The 17,671-nt window shown below is 38.5% G+C and overlaps 2 protein-coding genes across 2 annotated transcripts; both read right to left on the bottom strand.

Annotated features, from left to right (window-relative positions):
* Positions 1-3,411: 3,411 nt before the first annotated feature.
* On the bottom strand, positions 3,412-4,536 carry LOC146388388 (uncharacterized). Its single transcript, XM_084925667.1, has 5 exons — positions 4,366-4,536; positions 4,127-4,231; positions 3,941-4,036; positions 3,695-3,826; positions 3,412-3,499 (listed from the first exon to the last, which is right to left on the bottom strand). The coding sequence occupies exons 1-5, from the start codon at positions 4,528-4,530 to the stop codon at positions 3,482-3,484; spliced, it is 516 nt and encodes a 171-aa protein (XP_084781793.1). The 5' UTR covers positions 4,531-4,536; the 3' UTR covers positions 3,412-3,481.
* Positions 4,537-4,614: 78 nt separating this feature from the next.
* Positions 4,615-14,358, bottom strand: LOC146388387 (myosin heavy chain, fast skeletal muscle-like). The gene is given in 34 exon segments (XM_084925671.1): positions 4,615-4,749; positions 4,828-5,031; positions 5,120-5,428; positions 5,522-5,646; positions 5,780-5,945; positions 6,048-6,231; positions 6,314-6,510; positions 6,734-6,852; positions 6,979-7,105; positions 7,211-7,600; positions 7,704-7,794; positions 7,876-8,021; positions 8,114-8,290; positions 8,413-8,655; positions 8,851-9,106; positions 9,210-9,346; positions 9,426-9,549; positions 9,663-9,780; positions 9,873-9,960; positions 10,047-10,117; positions 10,270-10,576; positions 10,664-10,834; positions 10,919-11,068; positions 11,197-11,315; positions 11,417-11,555; positions 11,659-11,762; positions 12,363-12,461; positions 12,758-12,821; positions 12,910-13,201; positions 13,291-13,318; positions 13,503-13,659; positions 13,754-13,897; positions 13,987-14,209; positions 14,298-14,358. Coding segments are annotated over 33 exon segments (5,385 nt in total). The 5' UTR covers positions 14,191-14,209; positions 14,298-14,358.
* Positions 14,359-17,671: the final 3,313 nt, after the last annotated feature.

The following is a 17,671-nucleotide window of genomic DNA, read 5'->3' as shown; positions in this document are numbered from 1 at the left end:
CTTAATGTTTTCTTTCTTTCTAGCAGAACATGAGATACTATCATGGTCAAAAATAAATCCAGCAAAGGACAGGAGGAGTGGTTTGTGGTTGGCACAAAAGACAGATATATTTATTTTTCAACAACACAGAAGTACCCACAAGTACCTATACCTATTGGTAAGGTAAGTCCATGGTCAAATATCAAATGCAGTATGTTGTGTGTTTTCACTGTAATTCCAAGGGGCAGTAGAATTGCAACAAAACTGCAGAGCAGACACACAGCATTACAACCAACAATGGAAACACTTTTTGATCTGCTTTTTATTTAGCCCTAGTAATACAGAAGAACACATTACATATAGTGCAGTCTAATGTCGCAGTGGTTTGCTAGGTGTACAGTATTAAGTGTCTTACTTCTTACTTACTAATATCTTAATACTTTTGTGAAAATACTATCGTAGTCCATATCGAGTCATAGATGAGTTTCTTTTTCTTGCACTTCTATCTGGACGAGTGCACTGAAATTTCTTAATTACATTGGAGCTACTAACTCTCTCTCATTAGAGAGAGCTAGTGATGAGTACTGTCTGATCACTTAGACATCTATGGATGCCACTAACATGCACAAAATCCCCCAATTTAATTGACAATTCTAGACATGAAGTGTCTGTGATACCTTCACTATTCACAAAGCCTTAAACTCTAATGAGACAAGGATAAGATCCCTTTACTATGATGAATGACAAATCAAGTACTCTGCCCAAACGAGAGGTCTGATAACATTATCCGTGGCTTCTCCAGAACCTTTCACACGTGTCTCAAGTGCTCAGGATGAAGTCATTTGCAAAAAGCACAGAGTGTCAAATGGTGGGCATCATCCTCAGCCTCTCTGGTAGGGTCTATGCCAGCATGCTGCAGAGTGTGTCTTTTAGTCGAACCTTTAATTCAGGAGGAACAATGCAGTTTTCATCCTAGTCATGGAACACTGGACCTGGTACTTCTTGCTATTCTTTTTATCCACATCACTTTGTTATTATTTTCTTCTGTCACGCCTTGCTATCCTGTTGTAGAGGTGAATAAAGTATCAGGCAGGAACATGAGTTTGAACCTGGAAATCAAAAGGATGATTCTGAATGTTGTCAGTACATATGCCACACAAGTGGAATTCTGGAGTAAGTTGGATAAAGTGATAGAGAGTGTTCCTGGGGAGAGAGTGGTGATTGTATCAGACTTTGACAAATAAAAATGAGCAGAGGTGATTAGGAGGTGTTGGGTAGGTATGGTATTAAGCAGTGAAATGCAGAAGAGCAGATGGTAGTGGGCTTTGTAAAAAAAAAAAAAATGGAAAAGGCTGTTGTGAACAGATATTTCAAAGAGAGAGATGACCATAGGGTGACATTAAAGAGCAGAGGAAAGGTCCAGCTCAAAATTTCAAATCCTCTTCCCTTTCATTTTACTGTGTGGATTGTTGGTCCCCACAAGTATAGTAGTATGCCAATTTCCTGTCCTCACAAAAATGTCTAAACATGTACACACACACACACACACACACACACACACACACACACACACACACACACAGACACAAACGCACATGTATAGATAGATGTGCTGTGGGGGAGATATCAGATTTTGTTAGAGGTCTGTCCACATTTTCAGTTGAGGTAAGCTGTACTGCATGATCCGAAATAGAAAGTAGAAAGGCACCACCAATTGTGGCCTTATATGTGAGTGAGCATTACAGTATTATATCAGTGACACTGTTTTATGGTGACTTGCACTGCCGTAAACTCAACTTGTATTTTTACAAGCGAACTGGATTTTGGTCCGTCTATTTTACTGCTTTGCCTTTCTCAAAAGTAAATGTATACCAGAGTTGTATATATAGAGCAGCGCAGCTACAAATACTATCCAGAAAAAATATGTGATGTTATTATGGCAGTTGTTGAATATACCTATTAAAGTTTGGTACGATATATTTGGACATTTTAATATAAACACATATATACAGCTCTGTCTGAAGGAATATTTTTATAACTGTAAATAGATTGGATGTAAAAGGTCAATCTCAGGCATTATCAGTTTTTGACTGTGAATTTGTGGTAATATTTAGCCTAAAATGTTTAACTTGCTAAAGATGCAAAATGCATATTGTTCTACAGAGAATTTTTTAATTACCCACCCAAAGCACTGAATTCAATTGTTTCAAAAACTTCCATGGCAACACATGTTTAAAATCAAGCACATAGGCATGCAGTCTTCTTTTCCAATCATTTATTGCAGAACGGGTCTCTCTCAGGAGCTCAGTGAATTCCAACGTGGTAACATTATAGAATACCACCTGTGCAACAAGTCCAGTAGTGAAACTTCCTTGTTACTAAATATTCTACACTCAACTGTTAGTGGTGTTATAACGAAGTGGAAGTGATTAGGAACCACAGCAGCTCAGCCATGTATTGGTAAGCCACATAAATTGATAAAGCAGGGTCTCACATAGTGCACAGAGGTCACCAACTTTCTGGAGTCAGTCACTACAACACTCTAAACTTCATGTGGTCTTCAGATTAGCTCATGAACAGTGTTTAGAGAGCTTCATGGAATGGGTTTCCATGGCTACGCAGTTGCACTAAGGCCTTACATAACCAGGCACAATGCAATGCATAAGATGCAGAAAAGCACGCTGACACTGTTGCAGTATTCATGTTTTCTGGATGAGAGATGAATCGCGCCGGTGTGAAGTTATTTTACACAAAATGGCCTTGGCCCCTTAGTTCCGGTGAAATGTTTCAACACACCAAGACATTTTGGACAGTTTCATGCTCCTAGCTTTGTGGGAACAGTTTAGGGACAGCCCTTTCCTGGTCTAACATGATGGAGTGCCAGTGCACAAGTTGGATGGGGGAATTTGGTGTGCAAGAACTTGACTGGCCTGCCAGAGTCCTGACCAAAACCTGATTAAACACCTTTGGAATGAATTAGACTGTGAACCAGGCCTTCTCATCCAACATCATTGTCTGACCTTACAAATATATTTCTGGAAGAATGGTTGAAAATTCCCATAGATACATTCCTAAAACTTGTGTAAAGCCAGAATAGCTGAAGCTGTTATAGCTGCAAAGAATGGGCTGACATCAGGCATTACGAAAAATGTATATTAAAAGTATCTTGGTTTGTGTGAAATGTGTTTTCTTTTACAGGTTAACTTAACTCTGCCATCACTAATACTGAACACAAGAAGGGAGAACACTAAGGAAAAAGTGCTGTCCTCATTTCACAGGACGATGTCCTGTAGGTATGAATCACGATTATTCTGAAGAAACTATTGTGTTAAAAATTGTATATGTGAATGTGACTTTTTTTAGAATAAAAAATAAATTAAACTCTTTACATTTCATGAAATCATAATGAAAGTGTTTATTGAATTAATACATCATAAGCGGACAATTTAACAGTTAGTTCATATTTTATGAACGCTGCCAAAAAGTTCCAAAAGAATGTGTCTTATTCAGCACTTTCACCCTGAAAAAAATAATGAAAGGTAAAATTATTCAACACATATTATCAACATTAAAACAATTCATTCTACATTGTAAATACAGTATCTACACTCTCTTCTCTCTTCAATTCACAGAAAATTATTAACATAAAGCTCTTATATCAAACAACTCCATTAAACAAAGGTACATTTTTTGTAAAACGAATTACATGAATTACCTTTCCAGCATCACGGCTCTTGGCTCTCAGTTTGTTGACCTGAGATTCAGCAATGTCAGCACGTTCCTGAGCTTCCTCCATCTCATGTTGGACCTTTCTCAGTCTGGACATGTGGGTGTTGGCCTGTTCCTCCTGTTCAGTGCAACAATATGTTTTATTTAAAAACATATCTGATCATATATGAGAGATATCTCAGTTATGAAGCTGTGAATTCCATATGTAAAAATCACAAAACATTTTACTCACAGCCTCCTCAGCCTGTCTCTTGTAAGCCTTGACTTTGAGCTGCAGCTTGTCCACCAGATCCTGAAGTCTGACCAAATTCTTCTTGTCCTCCTCAGTCTGCATAAACAACAAACTGTTACTGACGGCTGAAGAAGAAAGAATTTAGGAACTTAAATGTAATAGATATTTAGGTAAATGTGTAATCACCTGGTAGGTGAGCTCCTTCACTCTCCTCTCATATTTGCGGACTCCTTTAACAGCATCAGCTCCACGTCTCTGCTCAGCTTCAACTTCAGTTTCTAGTTCACGGACCTTTAATGCCATGATAAGTAATCAGCTTTTAATAAATATTAAGAGTAGAAAGAAAATGGGTGGAGATCATGTGATGGCATCAAAGTGTTTATTTAATACTTGAATAATAACTCAAGAATATATGCAGTACATACCCTGGACTCCAGTTTCTGGAGCTGCTTCTTGCCACCCTTCATGGCGAGGTTCTCTGCCTCATCCAGACGGTGCTGAAGGTCCTTGACTGTGACCTCCAGGTTCTTCTTCATCCTCTCCAGGTGAGCACTGGTGTCCTGCTCCTTCTTCAGCTCCTCAGCCATCATGGCAGCCTTAAAGTATGGGTGGTGTTGGCATTATTGATCAAGCATGAACAAGAATTTTGAAAAGAAAAGAAGGCTTGTAAAGTACTAACTTACATCAGTGATAGCCTTTTTGGCCTTCTCCTCAGCATTTCTTGCTTCCTGAACTGCATCATCCACCTCACCCTGAACCTGGACAAGGTCAGCCTCCAGCTTCTTCTTGGTGTTCAAAAGACTGGTGTTCTGAATGAAAAAGAAACCGTTTTATGTGATTCTCACTCTCTGATGTCTCAAAGTTCTTGTAAAGTAATGAATAACAACCTGAGAGTGAAGTAGTCCAACACGCTCACTAGCATCAACCAACTCCTGCTCAGCCACTTTGCGTCCTCTCTCTGTCTGCTCCAGAGCGGCTCTCAGCTCCTCAATCTCAGCCAGCATTAGACCATTTCTGCGCTCCACCATGGCGACCTGCTCCTTCATGTCTTCCTGTCCTCTGATTGCGTCATCCAGGTGCAGCTGAGCATCCTGATAACAAACAAACAAAAGATATTATCATTGCTTGCTTGGAGGTTAATTAAAAATTCACACACACACAAATCATCTACCAACTCACCTTGAGCTGTCCTTGGACATTCCTCAGTTGTTTCTGGGCCTCAGCAGCCTGTCTGTTGGCATGGCTCAGCTGAATCTCCATCTCATTCAGGTCTCCCTCCATCTTCTTCTTGACTCTCAGGGCATCATTCCTGCTCCTGACCTCAGCATCAAGAGTGCTCTGCATGGAGTCAATCACCCTCTGGCTGTTCCTCTTGATCTGCTCCATCTCCTCGTCCTTCTCTGCCAGCTTCCTGTCAATCTCACCTTTCACCTGGTTTAGCTCAAGCTGAATACGAAGGATCTTGGCCTCCTCGTGCTCCAGAGTTCCCTTTAAATAAAGGTTTATTTCAACATAAACTGGAGAAGGGATACTTTTATAAATGTAATTACAAACAAAGTACATTTTTATAAAATACATTACCTCAGCTTCCTCCAGAGCTGTCTGAATTTCAGACTTCTCAGTCTCAACAGTCTTCTTGGCCTTTTCCAGCTCATGGATGCTCTTTCCAGTCTCACCAATCTGCTCAGTCAGATCTGAGATCTCCTCTACAGAGCAAACACAGCCAAGAGTTTTAGTACTTGGAGCTGATATATGCAAATGTTTTTGCCACAACAAAAGCTGTAAATGAATATAAACATTAGAATCATATCCATATGATCTATAGCAAGATAAGCATACGCTGCAGGTTCTTGTTCTCTCTCTTCATGGTCTCAAGATGATCCAGAGCCTCTTCATAGGAGTTCTTCATCTTGAACAACTCAGTGCTGAGAGAACGAGCCTCCTTTTGGGCTCCTTCCAGCTCTGCCTGGCTCTCCTCATACTTCTGTTTCCATTCTGCCAGGACCTGGATTAATTTTAAAAAAAAATTTATTTTAAAATTTATTAATTAGTTGTTGTAATGGGTGTAATTTCTCCTTTGATGACAGAGGTTATGTTTAAACTTTACTTTATCAAAGTTCCTCTGCTTCTTGTCAAGGTTGGCAGCCAGAGAATTAGCTCTCTCCACATCAATCATGAGGTCCTCCACCTCACCCTGCAGCCTCTGCTTGGTCTTCTCCAGTGAGGCACACTTGGAGTTCACAGCCTCAATGGATTCCTCAGCCTCCTGCAGGCGCTGGGCAAGCTTTTTCCTGTTGTTAAAAGAATTTTGTATTGATTAAGAGTGAAACAACTGTGAAAACTAATTTAAACAATGAAAGTATCATGACTTACTTGGCCTCCTCCAGCTCCTCAGTGCGCTGGATGGCATCAGTCTCATATTTGGATCGCCACTGAGCCACCTCACTGTTGGCCTTGGACATTCCTCGCTGCAGCTCACCCTTGGCCTCCTGCTCCTCCTCAAACTGCTCTCTGAGCAGATCACAGTCATGACGTGCTGACTGAACAGCATGAGCCAGGGCGTTCTTGGCCTGTTGAAGTGACAGTTGATTTCAGATTTCAATATTTTATTGTTGAAATCAATTTTAAAGTCTAATGGTGAGAGGATAACAAATTTAAGAGGTAAAACCTAAGAAAGAAATTAGAGGATAATCTGTCTCAGAGTTACTGAGTGTCTCTGTAACTGATTAAAACTTGTCTCTGTTTTTATTAGTAAGTGCTGAAATTTAAAAGAAGAGAGAAAATATTTCAGACCTTCACTTCCTCCTCAACGTGTCTCTTCAGTTCCTCAATCTGCTGAGTGAAGGCCTGCTTGCCCCTTGTGAGCTGAGAAACAAGAGCTTCTTTCTCCTCAAGCTGGCGACTGAATTCACCTGTAAATAACACACATGTATTAAGCCCAGTTTGTTTCGTTTCACCCACTGATTGGTTGTAGTTTTAGGTACCTGTAAATGACAAATTTCCAGAGACAGACTGTTTCTTTGTTATACATCACTTACCATTCTCTGTTTGAAGTCTCGCCTTCTGAGCATTAATGTCATTCAGCTGACGAACATTCTCATCATTTTTGGCTTTGAGTTCACTTAGTTGATCCTCAAGAGTCCTGCACATTTTCTCCAGGTTGCCCTGTCAACAAGTAAGGTTATATCCATGTTAACAGTTAATGAGCTGCTTTGGAGGTCCTGAAATGTAAAAAAGAAAAAATCTGTTCTCTATAAATAGTGTCCGCACCTTTGCTTTAGCAACAGCCTCCATGTTGCTGGAGAGGTCATCAATCTCCATCTTGTACTCGCTCTTCTCTTTCTCCAGCTTCTGTTTGACACGCTGGAGGTTGTCGATCTGCTCTCCAAGCTCTGCAACAGTGTCAGCCTGCTTCTTACGGAGAGCTGCTGCAGTAGCTTCATGCTGCAGAGTTGATTCCTCAAGATCACGACGCAGTTTCTGGAACTCAGCCTCTCGCTTCTTGTTCATCTCAATCTGAGCAGCTGTTGCTCCACCAGCTTCCTCGAGCCTCTCACTGATCTCTTCAAGCTCCCTGGAGAGGTCGGCTCTCTGCTTCTCTACCTTAGCCCGAGCTGCCCTCTCAGCCTCAATCTCCTCTTCCAGCTCCTCAATACGAGCCTAGTTTTAAATTATTTGGATTTATCAATTAGAACCTAAACTAAACTAGGTTTTTGACTTATAATGAACAATATTCTTTATGAACACTGGTCGTTAGTGTTACCTGAAGTTCTTTGATCTTCTTCTGAAGTTGAGCACCAAGGGATTGTTCATCTTCAATTTTGCTGAGAAGTTGGCTGATTTCAAAGTCCTTCCTTGGTGTGGAAGAAGTATGGTTTTACGATCTGAGTCCATATGATTATTGCAATGCAATGTGTGAAAAGAAAATTATTTACTTCTTGATTTTCTCATCAGACTGCTGCTTGTCATTCTCCAGATCCATTATGGATTCCTGGGCCAGTTTCAGATCTCCCTCCAGCTTCCTCTTGGCTCTCTCAAGGTCCATGCGGAGCTTCTTCTCTTGCTCCAGTGAACCCTCAAGCTATAAAGTCATGTCAGTTGATTCAAGTGGTTTGAAAGACAATGATTCAATACTCTTTCCATTAAAAATCAATATGATTATAATTTTCTTACATCATCAACTTGCTGTTCCAGCTTTGTCTTGGCCTTGGTCAGAGTGTTGACTTTGTCCTCCTCTGCCTGGAGATCATCCAGTGTTTGCTGATGGGCCTCTTGTAAGGCTTTCTTCTCCTTTGTTAACTTGGCAATGGCCTCATCCTGAGATGCCATCTCCTCTGTCAGGTTTTTCACCTAAGAATTGTACAAAGGATGTATTTAAATATAACTTAACAACTATATCTCAGGAAAGAATTAATATATTTGAATTTAGAGGTTTCTGTTTTTTAAATAACTCAGATATAGATAAATTGAACCTTGTTTTCTGTGGCATGTTTCTCCTTCTCCACTTTGGCCAAAGTGAGCTCCAAGTCGTCAATGTCCTTCTTCAGCTCAGAGCATTCATCCTCCAGCTTCCTCTTCTTAGCAGTCAGCTCAGCATTGATTTCCTCTTCATCCTCCAGTCTCTCACTTGTCTCTTTGAGTTTGGCCTCAAGCTGGATTTTGCTCTTAATGAGCCCCTCACACCTTTCTTCAGCATCAGAGAGATTGTCAACTTCCTATAATACATGTTGAACACACAAGTTTGATTATTTGTGAGTAACATTGTCCTAGTGTTTTCTTGATCGTAATTTTAACTACACTTTTGTTTTAGCACATAAATAATCAGAGGATGAGACAAACATGTGGACCTTTTATATCTATCCTATATACATGAACTATAGGTGTAATATATACTTTTCTCTACTACTTACTGCAGCCACTTGAAGTTGCAGGTCATTCTTCTCCTGCAGCAGGCCGACCATCTTCTCCTCCAGTTCCTTCTTCTTGGCCAGAGCAGTAGCCAGGTCTGTCTGCATCTTCTCATAGTTCTCCTTCATGTTCTGCAACTCCTTCTCAGTCTCAGCACTCTTCAGAAGAGGCTTGATCTTGAAGTACAGTTTCAGCCATGGCCAGTTCTTGACATTCATGAAAGAACGGATGTTGTACTGGATGGAGAAGATAGATTCTCTAAAAACCAAACATGAGAGTGTTACTTTTAGTGTCGTAGGATCTTAATATGAGGAAGGAAATACAAAAGAGAATACAATAGAGTTTAGTATGATAATGTTACCTCCTCTCCATCATCTTCACAAACTCTTTCCTCATGACGTATCCTCTGCAGAGAGCCTGAGTCATGGTCACCAGCTCAGCCAGTTTCTCATCTCTCATCTCCTCAAGAGTGCCCAGCAGACCAGCTTTGAAGAACACCTATTTAATCATTGAAAGCATAAGTACAAGTGCAAATGGACAGTGTTTTTTTAATGTCTATTAATATAATGAAGTGTACCTTTGTGTGCCCAAACATGTACTGTGTGTGATCCACATCAATGGAGCCAAGCAGCTTCTCTGAAGCTTTCTTGTTGTCAATGAACTGTCCCTCAGGGATGACGCTGGCATTCAACACTTTGTATCTTTAAGAGAGAATCAGGTTGTTACTTCGATTTTTCTTTCATTATATTCAAGTTTCCCCTTTACAACAACAATTAAACCATTTTTCCTTTCCAATATTGTAATGTGCTGTCACCTCTGCTTGAAGTCACCATAGAGGATTCTGCTGGGGAAACCCTTCCTGCAAATTCTGATGCCCTCCAGTACACCGTTACACCTCAGCTGGTGGATGACCAGGAAGTTTTCCATAAGGCCTGAGAGTCAGAAATGCATAATGTTTCAAATCATTTCTATATTCTTACTGTCATTTTTACAGTTAATATTACTGTGGGGTCCTGTGGGGTACCTGGGGTCTTTGTCTCATTGGGAATCAGGCAACGGACAAAGTGAGGATGAGTGCTTCTTAAGTTGGTCATCAGCTTGGCCAGATTCTCCTGTAGATCAGCATCATTAGATAATAGGTTAATACTATTTAAAAATGAGCATTTAATTTTTTTTTAAATTATAAATCTATACATACTCTGAAAAGAGCAGACACAGTCTGGAAGGAACCACCCTTCTTCTTACCACCCTTCTTGCCACCACCAGCCTCTGTTTTCATAAACAGTAAATTTCATGATTGGAATTTAATGAATATTTTTCACAGTATACATATTAGCCTGCAGTATGCACATTATAGTTATTACACAGATACATACTATCTGTACTGGACACGCGAGCTTGTGAGCACTTTTGTTTCTTACCTTCAGCTCCAGCATGGGCTGCGTACAGGAGGCACAGCAGTTTGTTTGATGACTTCTGGTAGAGCTGCACAACTGAGTCATTCAGTGGGTCCTTGTTCTTGTCCAGCCAGCCAGTGATATTGTAGTCCACTGTACCAGCATAGTGAACCAGGGAGAAGTGTGCCTCAGCCTTGCCCTTTGCAGGCTTTGGCTTCTCAAAGCATTTGGTCTTGCCAAGATGCTGATCGTGCAGCTTGTTCTTGAACGTTGTGTCAGAGGCCTTGGGAAACATGCACTCCTCTTCAAGGATGGAGAAGATGCCCATTGGCTGAGAAAATGTCACATGTCATATTAAAATTTCAACAGAGGTAACATATGCACCCACATGTACATTTCTTCCTGAGCAGCTGTTTACCTTCTCAATAAGCTCAATGCAGGCAGCCAAGTCCATACCAAAGTCAATGAACTCCCAATGAATGCCTTCTTTCTTGTACTCCTCTTGCTCCAGGACAAACATGTGATGGTTGAAAAACTGTTGCAGTTTCTCATTGGTGAAGTTGATGCAGAGTTGCTCCAAGCTGTTGAACTGTAATAGTACAAACATGTTTAATTTCATGGCAATACAGTATTTAACATTTAGCAAATGTGGTGAAATGTCTCAAGTGCTCACATCAAAGATCTCAAACCCAGCGATATCCAGCACTCCAATGAAGAACTGTCTGGGCTGCTTTGTGTCCAGCATCTCATTGATACGGATAACCATCCACAAGAACATTTTCTCATAGATAGATTTGCACAGAGCTGAGACAGCATTGTTGACCTAGCGAACAAGAATTTATAATTATACAAAACCATATGAATGCAGCTATAATGTTTATAATTATAATATGATAATACAAGCCCCCCCCCCCCCCCCCCCCTTTTTTTTTTTTTTTTTTTCTTAATTACCTGTGGGACAGTCTGACCTTTGGTCACCATCTCATTGCCAACTTTGACTCTTGGGTAGCACAAAGCTTTTAGCATATCAGCCGAGTTCAGGCCCAATAGGTACGCAATCTTGTCAGCCACTGTTGGATTAAACAATATATCATACCCAATAGATACAGTTCAGTTATTTGTCCATTATACAAAATTTTCACAATAAAAATCATATTATTTTGTCAATTACCCTCAGTGCCATCAGGTTCAGCCTGCTCCTCACGCTGCTTTTGCTTGAATTTCATGTTGCCATGATGCATCACAGCACCAGTCAGCTTGTAGATGCTTAACTTCTCTTCAGCAGTAAAGCCCAAGATGTCAATAGCAGTCTGTACGACACAAGAATGAAAGCAACAATTTTTATTTTTTATTTTTTTAAAAACACTTCATTTATAGTTAAGTATACAAATCCAAAGACAAATGCGATTTTACATCTGTTGCAATGAACTCCTCCACATCATTGATGCTCTTCACTGTGATTTCACCCTGACTGACCATTGGGTAGTCATATGGGTTGGTTGTGATCAGAAGAGCCTCTGTAAAATGCAATACCGAAAATCAGTGAGGTTTTCTTAGTATATTGTTTGCAATCTTTTCAAACATGAAATGGGAAGCAAAGCCTTCAGCCTTTATATTCAGGAGAAAGACATGTTTGTTACTTTGAAGATTATGCTTAAAAATTCATCTTTAAATTAGCTTATGGTTAAGAATGGATCAGGTCAGAGTAAAACATCCCCTAGTTGTGTACCCCTCTCTGAGCCTGGGTTTGGAGAGTTTTGGTTTTCTTGTTAAAATGCAAAATCTTCTATTCCACCATTGCCAAGTGTCGGCTCATAGGCAATTCTCATCATCGGTTGGGGTTTTCTCTTTAATACTACAGGGTTTATACATTACCATATAATATCTGATATTGTGCAAAAATGAACTTGTATTTTAATACTATAATTAAATAATTAATTAGTTAATATTGATTAATTATAATTAATACACTATATTTTAATAATACAATTAATAGTCATTATATACTGGTATACAACATTTAAAAATATTGTTGTTGTTATATGAACTGTCCATATATAGTTGAATTCAATTCAATCAAAGTTAGTTAGTGTCATAAATAATTAAAGTTGTCATACCCAGGAGCTCAGGCTTGTGGCCAGTCATCAGCTGATAGAAGATATGGTAGCTTCTCTCAGCAGACAACTGGAAGGTGACACGGGACTTCTCCAGCAGATCTAAGAACAACAAATTCAGTTGGAGAGTGTAGACATGTCATGTAGACATGAGGCATGACAGACTAACATTTCATGTCAAGCCTACCATTTTCATAGTTTATTAAAAGATAGTCATGGGAGTGATTTCAATTCTGTTACTTTACTTATTACATAATTTACTAATTATGTACCCCAGTCTTTTTTTTTTTTTGATGTACTGCATTGAACTAAATATATAAATATAAAATAAATTGAATTGAGTAGTTAAGAAACATTTCTAGCACAGATAAGTACAATGTAGACTGGTTCAAACTTACATGTTTCAATATCAGCTGAAGACAGCTTGCCAGTAGTACCGAAGTGAATCCTGATGAATTTACCCTAGAGTGGAAAATCTTTATTAGCATTGTCTTTTCTGAAAGCAAATAGTAAATATCTGACTTACTTTAACTCACTCTTAATCACTTACAAAACGAGAGGAGTTGTCATTCCTCACAGTCTTGGCATTACCGTAGGCCTCCAACAGAGGGTTGGCAGCAACAATTTGGTCCTCAAGGGAGCCCTGCAAGAATATATCGTGTTTATGTGAGCTGAAGTTTCTATTTTATTTTTCTGTTGCAAGTAGCTTGATACTAAATAAAGAATCTACCTGCATTTTGCCAGGTGTTGGCTCAGCCTTCTTACCACCAAGAGCTGCAATTGTTGCAAAGTACTGGATGACACGTTTGGTGTTGACAGTCTTTCCTGCACCAGATTCTCCACTGGGGTTTATGGGACACATTGTTAAATTTCAGCTTCAGTATCTTAAAGTTTTGTATAGATTTTACACACAGATTTGTAATATACTCACGTAATCAGGACAGACTGGTTCTCACGATCTAAAATAAAAGCATACAAGGTTCATGAATCCTGCTTTCATCATTTCTTTAATAATTATAAGGTTAATTAATAAAGTGCTAAGAAACTATTTATTTGCAAGGATTAATGACAACTTCAATAAACTGAAATTTAAGGTAATGTCTATAATTTGTATTAAAACGTATTAACAGTAATTGAGATTACCAGTGAGCATGAACTGATAGGCATTGTCAGAGATGGAGAAGATGTGGGGTGGAGCCTCAATCCTCTTCTTTCCTCTGTATGCTCCTACACATGTAGCATCATATACAGGAAGCCACTTGTAGGGATTGACGACAACGCAGAACAACCCAGAGTAGGTCTGTATCATAGACAATAAATATCATTTAAACATTTACAGACCAGCATGATATTTTCATTTTACACACAGCAAACATAGGAAAGTGAAAACTTACGTAGATCATCCATGATGCATAACGCTCTTTGAGGTTAAACAACACAGATGGCTCATTAAGGTGGGTCATCATGGCCATGTCCTCCATCTTATCAAACTTTGGAGGGTTTCTAGGGTAGATTTCATCCTCCTTTACAGTGACCGTCTGAATAGAAAATGTAAATCAGCCTCAGTTTTTACAATTACACAGTGCATATTAAAGACATGAATGAAGTACATAGATTATTCATCTACCTTTCCTCCATCTGTCTCAACAGTGGCTTTACCACCCTCCTTCTTGGTAAGTTTGCCCTTGACATACATCTCATCAGGAACAGTCACAAAGAAGGCCGTCTTGGCATCAAATGGAGCAGTCTGGGCCTCAATCCTCTCCCTCTCTGGCTTGCGGAGGTAAATGGCCGCCGCGCCATACTGCTCCATCTCCGCGTCAGTGCTCATGGTGGCACTTTAATCAAGACTGAAAATATGATCGATTGAAAAATAAATCATATGTTTGTTATGCAACCCACAATTAATCTCCATTGTTTTGGTTTTATGGAATTTACCTCAGCTGATGCAAACAGAAATTCCTTGGTATCCTGTGATCCTGTGTATGTCAAGGCGCTATAAAATAAGGTTAAAGGTAGATTCATGCACTTTTTATATTGACTTGTAGATTTTGTAAAAGACTTTAAGAATATATTTAAAAACAAAAAGTTTACAAAAATGTATCAGTGAATAAAATAATTTAAGTAACTGATTACTAAAACATATAATCTATTAACTCACAGCAGAGACATGGCAGAGGAACATGTTGACTCTACTCACCTGCCTTAGAAGCCTTTCAGTTAGAGCAAACACTCAGAGCTGCTGCTTTTATACACATCGGATCTGCTTCCTCAGCATTTGCAGCTCACTAAGTTTGGTCAGGATTCTCTGACACCTTGCTGATAGATATGGTCAAAAATAAGCTAATTATCATGCGTCATTTTCTACACATCAAATTACCATTTTACAAAGGATTTTAATAATAATACGTACAATAATAAATGTATATACATTTTATTTCTTTATTTTATTAAAGAACAAATTATATGTAATAATAATGGCAGATTAATTACATTATACTTAAATGGCATCAATTCAAATTTTTCTTTTATTAAAACTATTTTTACAATCAATATAATTATGTTTCTTATTTTTAAAAAAAACAGTATTCCAATGTCATTTGGTTCATATTTCACTGAAAGTATATAAATTGCATTTTTAGGAGATCAGTAATGCCCACAAAATGTCTAAAGCAAATTATAATACTGTATTGCATGGTTTGTAGATGATTTATTCAAATAAATCTTGAAGGGAAACAGATATTAAGTTCACATAGCTTATACTAAGCACATGCGTGTCCTGTTAATGTAATATCACAGCCAGTAATGGATTTAAATTTGGAGAAGTCTTGAAATGTCACTGGTGTTCTGTTACAGAGCATAGAAATCTCAGACATCTGAAATAAAATTCATGGTAAGACTTTCTGTTTATGCCAGACAGGTGTTGTATATCTCCTGGGAAATACATAGATTTTAATTTTTGATGTATTGAGTGAGTGCTAAATGATTTACAGAAGAGAAACCCCGTGGTTAACTTTCATTTCCAAGTTTTGCATGGAGTTGGCTTAATATTTGCCATCTTACCAGCAGCTTACCAGCTTATTTCCAGCAAAGGGAAGCAATTTGTGTTTGGCACAAGAGAAAGATATATTTATAGGACACATTTAGAAATGATATTAACACCATAACCCAACTTAAGCTTAATCTTAATTTATGTACTTTCTTTTTCTCTTTTTATTGTTTAATATTCATATTTAATTTGCTAAAAAGTATGGCGTTATAGATAAGGGATAAAGTACAAGATGTTGTGCATTTTAACTATAATTCTTAGAATCAGGCAGCAGAGCAAAAAATAAATAAAAAATTGCAGAGTAGACACATGTGATTAAGGAGGAGCTATAACCAAAACAGGAAAATAACTGACTTCATCTGCTTCCTTTTAGCCCTGGCATTACAGAAGAGCATGACTCCCTTCCGAACCATTGTATAAATGATCACTTTGCTATCACTTGCTACCCATACAGGCACTAATATATATGTAATATATATTTGATTGAACCCCAACCACCCCAAATAAAAAAAAGTTGTAGGCAGACTTTGTCAGATACTGACCATAAAAAAATCATCATGGTTAGATTTATAAATGAATTTAAATACAGTAAACACAATACAGAGATAGAGTTAAAATAATTATTGAGAGTTTGAGAAGGGAGAGGAATAGCAAGGAGTGAAGTCAAGGTTTTGCTGAACCATCTTAACCCCTTCCCTACTCTTTCTTCTTTGCTTCCATGATAATTCTTAAATTTGCTGGTCATAATGTAATGCTATATGGTTCTTTTACAACAAAAGACAAAAGATTGTAGGTTTTCTTTTCTTATTAAAGAACAGTAAGTACAGATGATGTAGTTCCTGTATGTTATGCAACCCTTCATAGAATCATGCTTTTTCAACAGGATTAAACAACAAACATCCATGGGTGCATCAGGAAGATGGCCACAACTAATAGTGTACTTAGTGAATACGTCAGGCAGTTGAAACCCAAAAAAGAAGAGGAACAAGAACAGGAACCACCATTTGTTAGAAGAATTGGCTGATATCAAGAAATCCTACCAATGGCTGGACATAGCTGGACTGAAATATAGCACAGAGGCATTAATCATAGCAGCACAGGAACAAGCTCCTGGCACAAGAGTCATAGAGACCACACTAAAGGGTGGGTCAGAACCCCAGTCAAACTGAATCGCTGGTCGCCTGTCATCCCAGATAGTTGCAGTAAATGTTTAGACGAGAAGGGCACTCTGTTTCACTGTGTATGGAGCTGTCCAAAATTACAGCAGTACTGGAAATCAATCACGCAAACTTTATCTAAGATTGTTGGAGTAAATATACCTGTTGAAGCAAAAATGTGTGTGTTGGGTATATACCCAAAGAATTGTGACTTTAGCACCAGACAGCTAGAGTTAATTGACTTTAGACTCCTGCAAGCTAGGCGGTTAATATCTTTGTATTGGAAGAAAATGGATGTACCCTCAAGTCATATGTGGGTGAAGGAGATGGCATCATGTATTGTATTGGAACGACTTACTTATATTGTCAGAGGAAAGGGAGTAGATTTTGAAGAAATATGGTTACCTTTAACTGAGTTTCTGAGACATTATGAAGGGAATTAATTTAGAAAATGATACTTGGTGCTGAGTTTTTTGTTTTGTTTGTTTGTTTTATTTTTTGGGTTTTTTTTTTTGGGGGGGGGGGGGGGGGGGGTTGTTTTGTTGTTGTTTTTTGTTTGTTTGTTTTGTTTTTTTGTCTGTTTCTTTGTTTTTGTTGTTTTTATTTTTCGTTCGCATCTTGCTTTGTTTGTTTTACCCATGCTGTGCATGGGTTTTGTTTTATTTTATTATTATTATTATTTTTTATTATTATTGTTATTATTATTATTGTTTCTTTTAATTTGTATTTGTTTATTTTGGGGACTATGTTCTCAAAATAAATCTAATGTTAACTGTACTATTATTCTTTGCTTGTTCTGTAATATAAAACTCAATAAACATACTGTTTAAAAAAAAAGGGTGGGTCAGAGAGGGTCTGCCACACAAAGCAAGACCCCAGGTATAGGCTGTGCAAAGATGCCTCTGAGACAATCCGGCACATAACAGCAGGGTGCAAGATGCTATCAGACAGGGCATACATGAAACGCCATAACCAAGTGGCTGGCATAACATACAGGAACATCTGTGCCGAGTATGGCCTGGAAGTCATGAGGACAAAATGGGACACAACCTCTAGGGTTGTTGAGACTTAGCTAAAAAATTTCTTTTTCTTTTTTTCTTTTTTTT

The sequence above is a fragment of the Perissodus microlepis genome, chromosome 4 (genome assembly GCF_051167445.1).
Source record: "Perissodus microlepis isolate ML-2025 ecotype Zambia chromosome 4, ASM5116744v1, whole genome shotgun sequence".
NCBI lineage: Eukaryota > Metazoa > Chordata > Actinopteri > Cichliformes > Cichlidae > Perissodus > Perissodus microlepis.
Note: the sequence above shows the minus strand (reverse complement) of the source record. Positions and strands in the feature narration are given on the sequence as shown.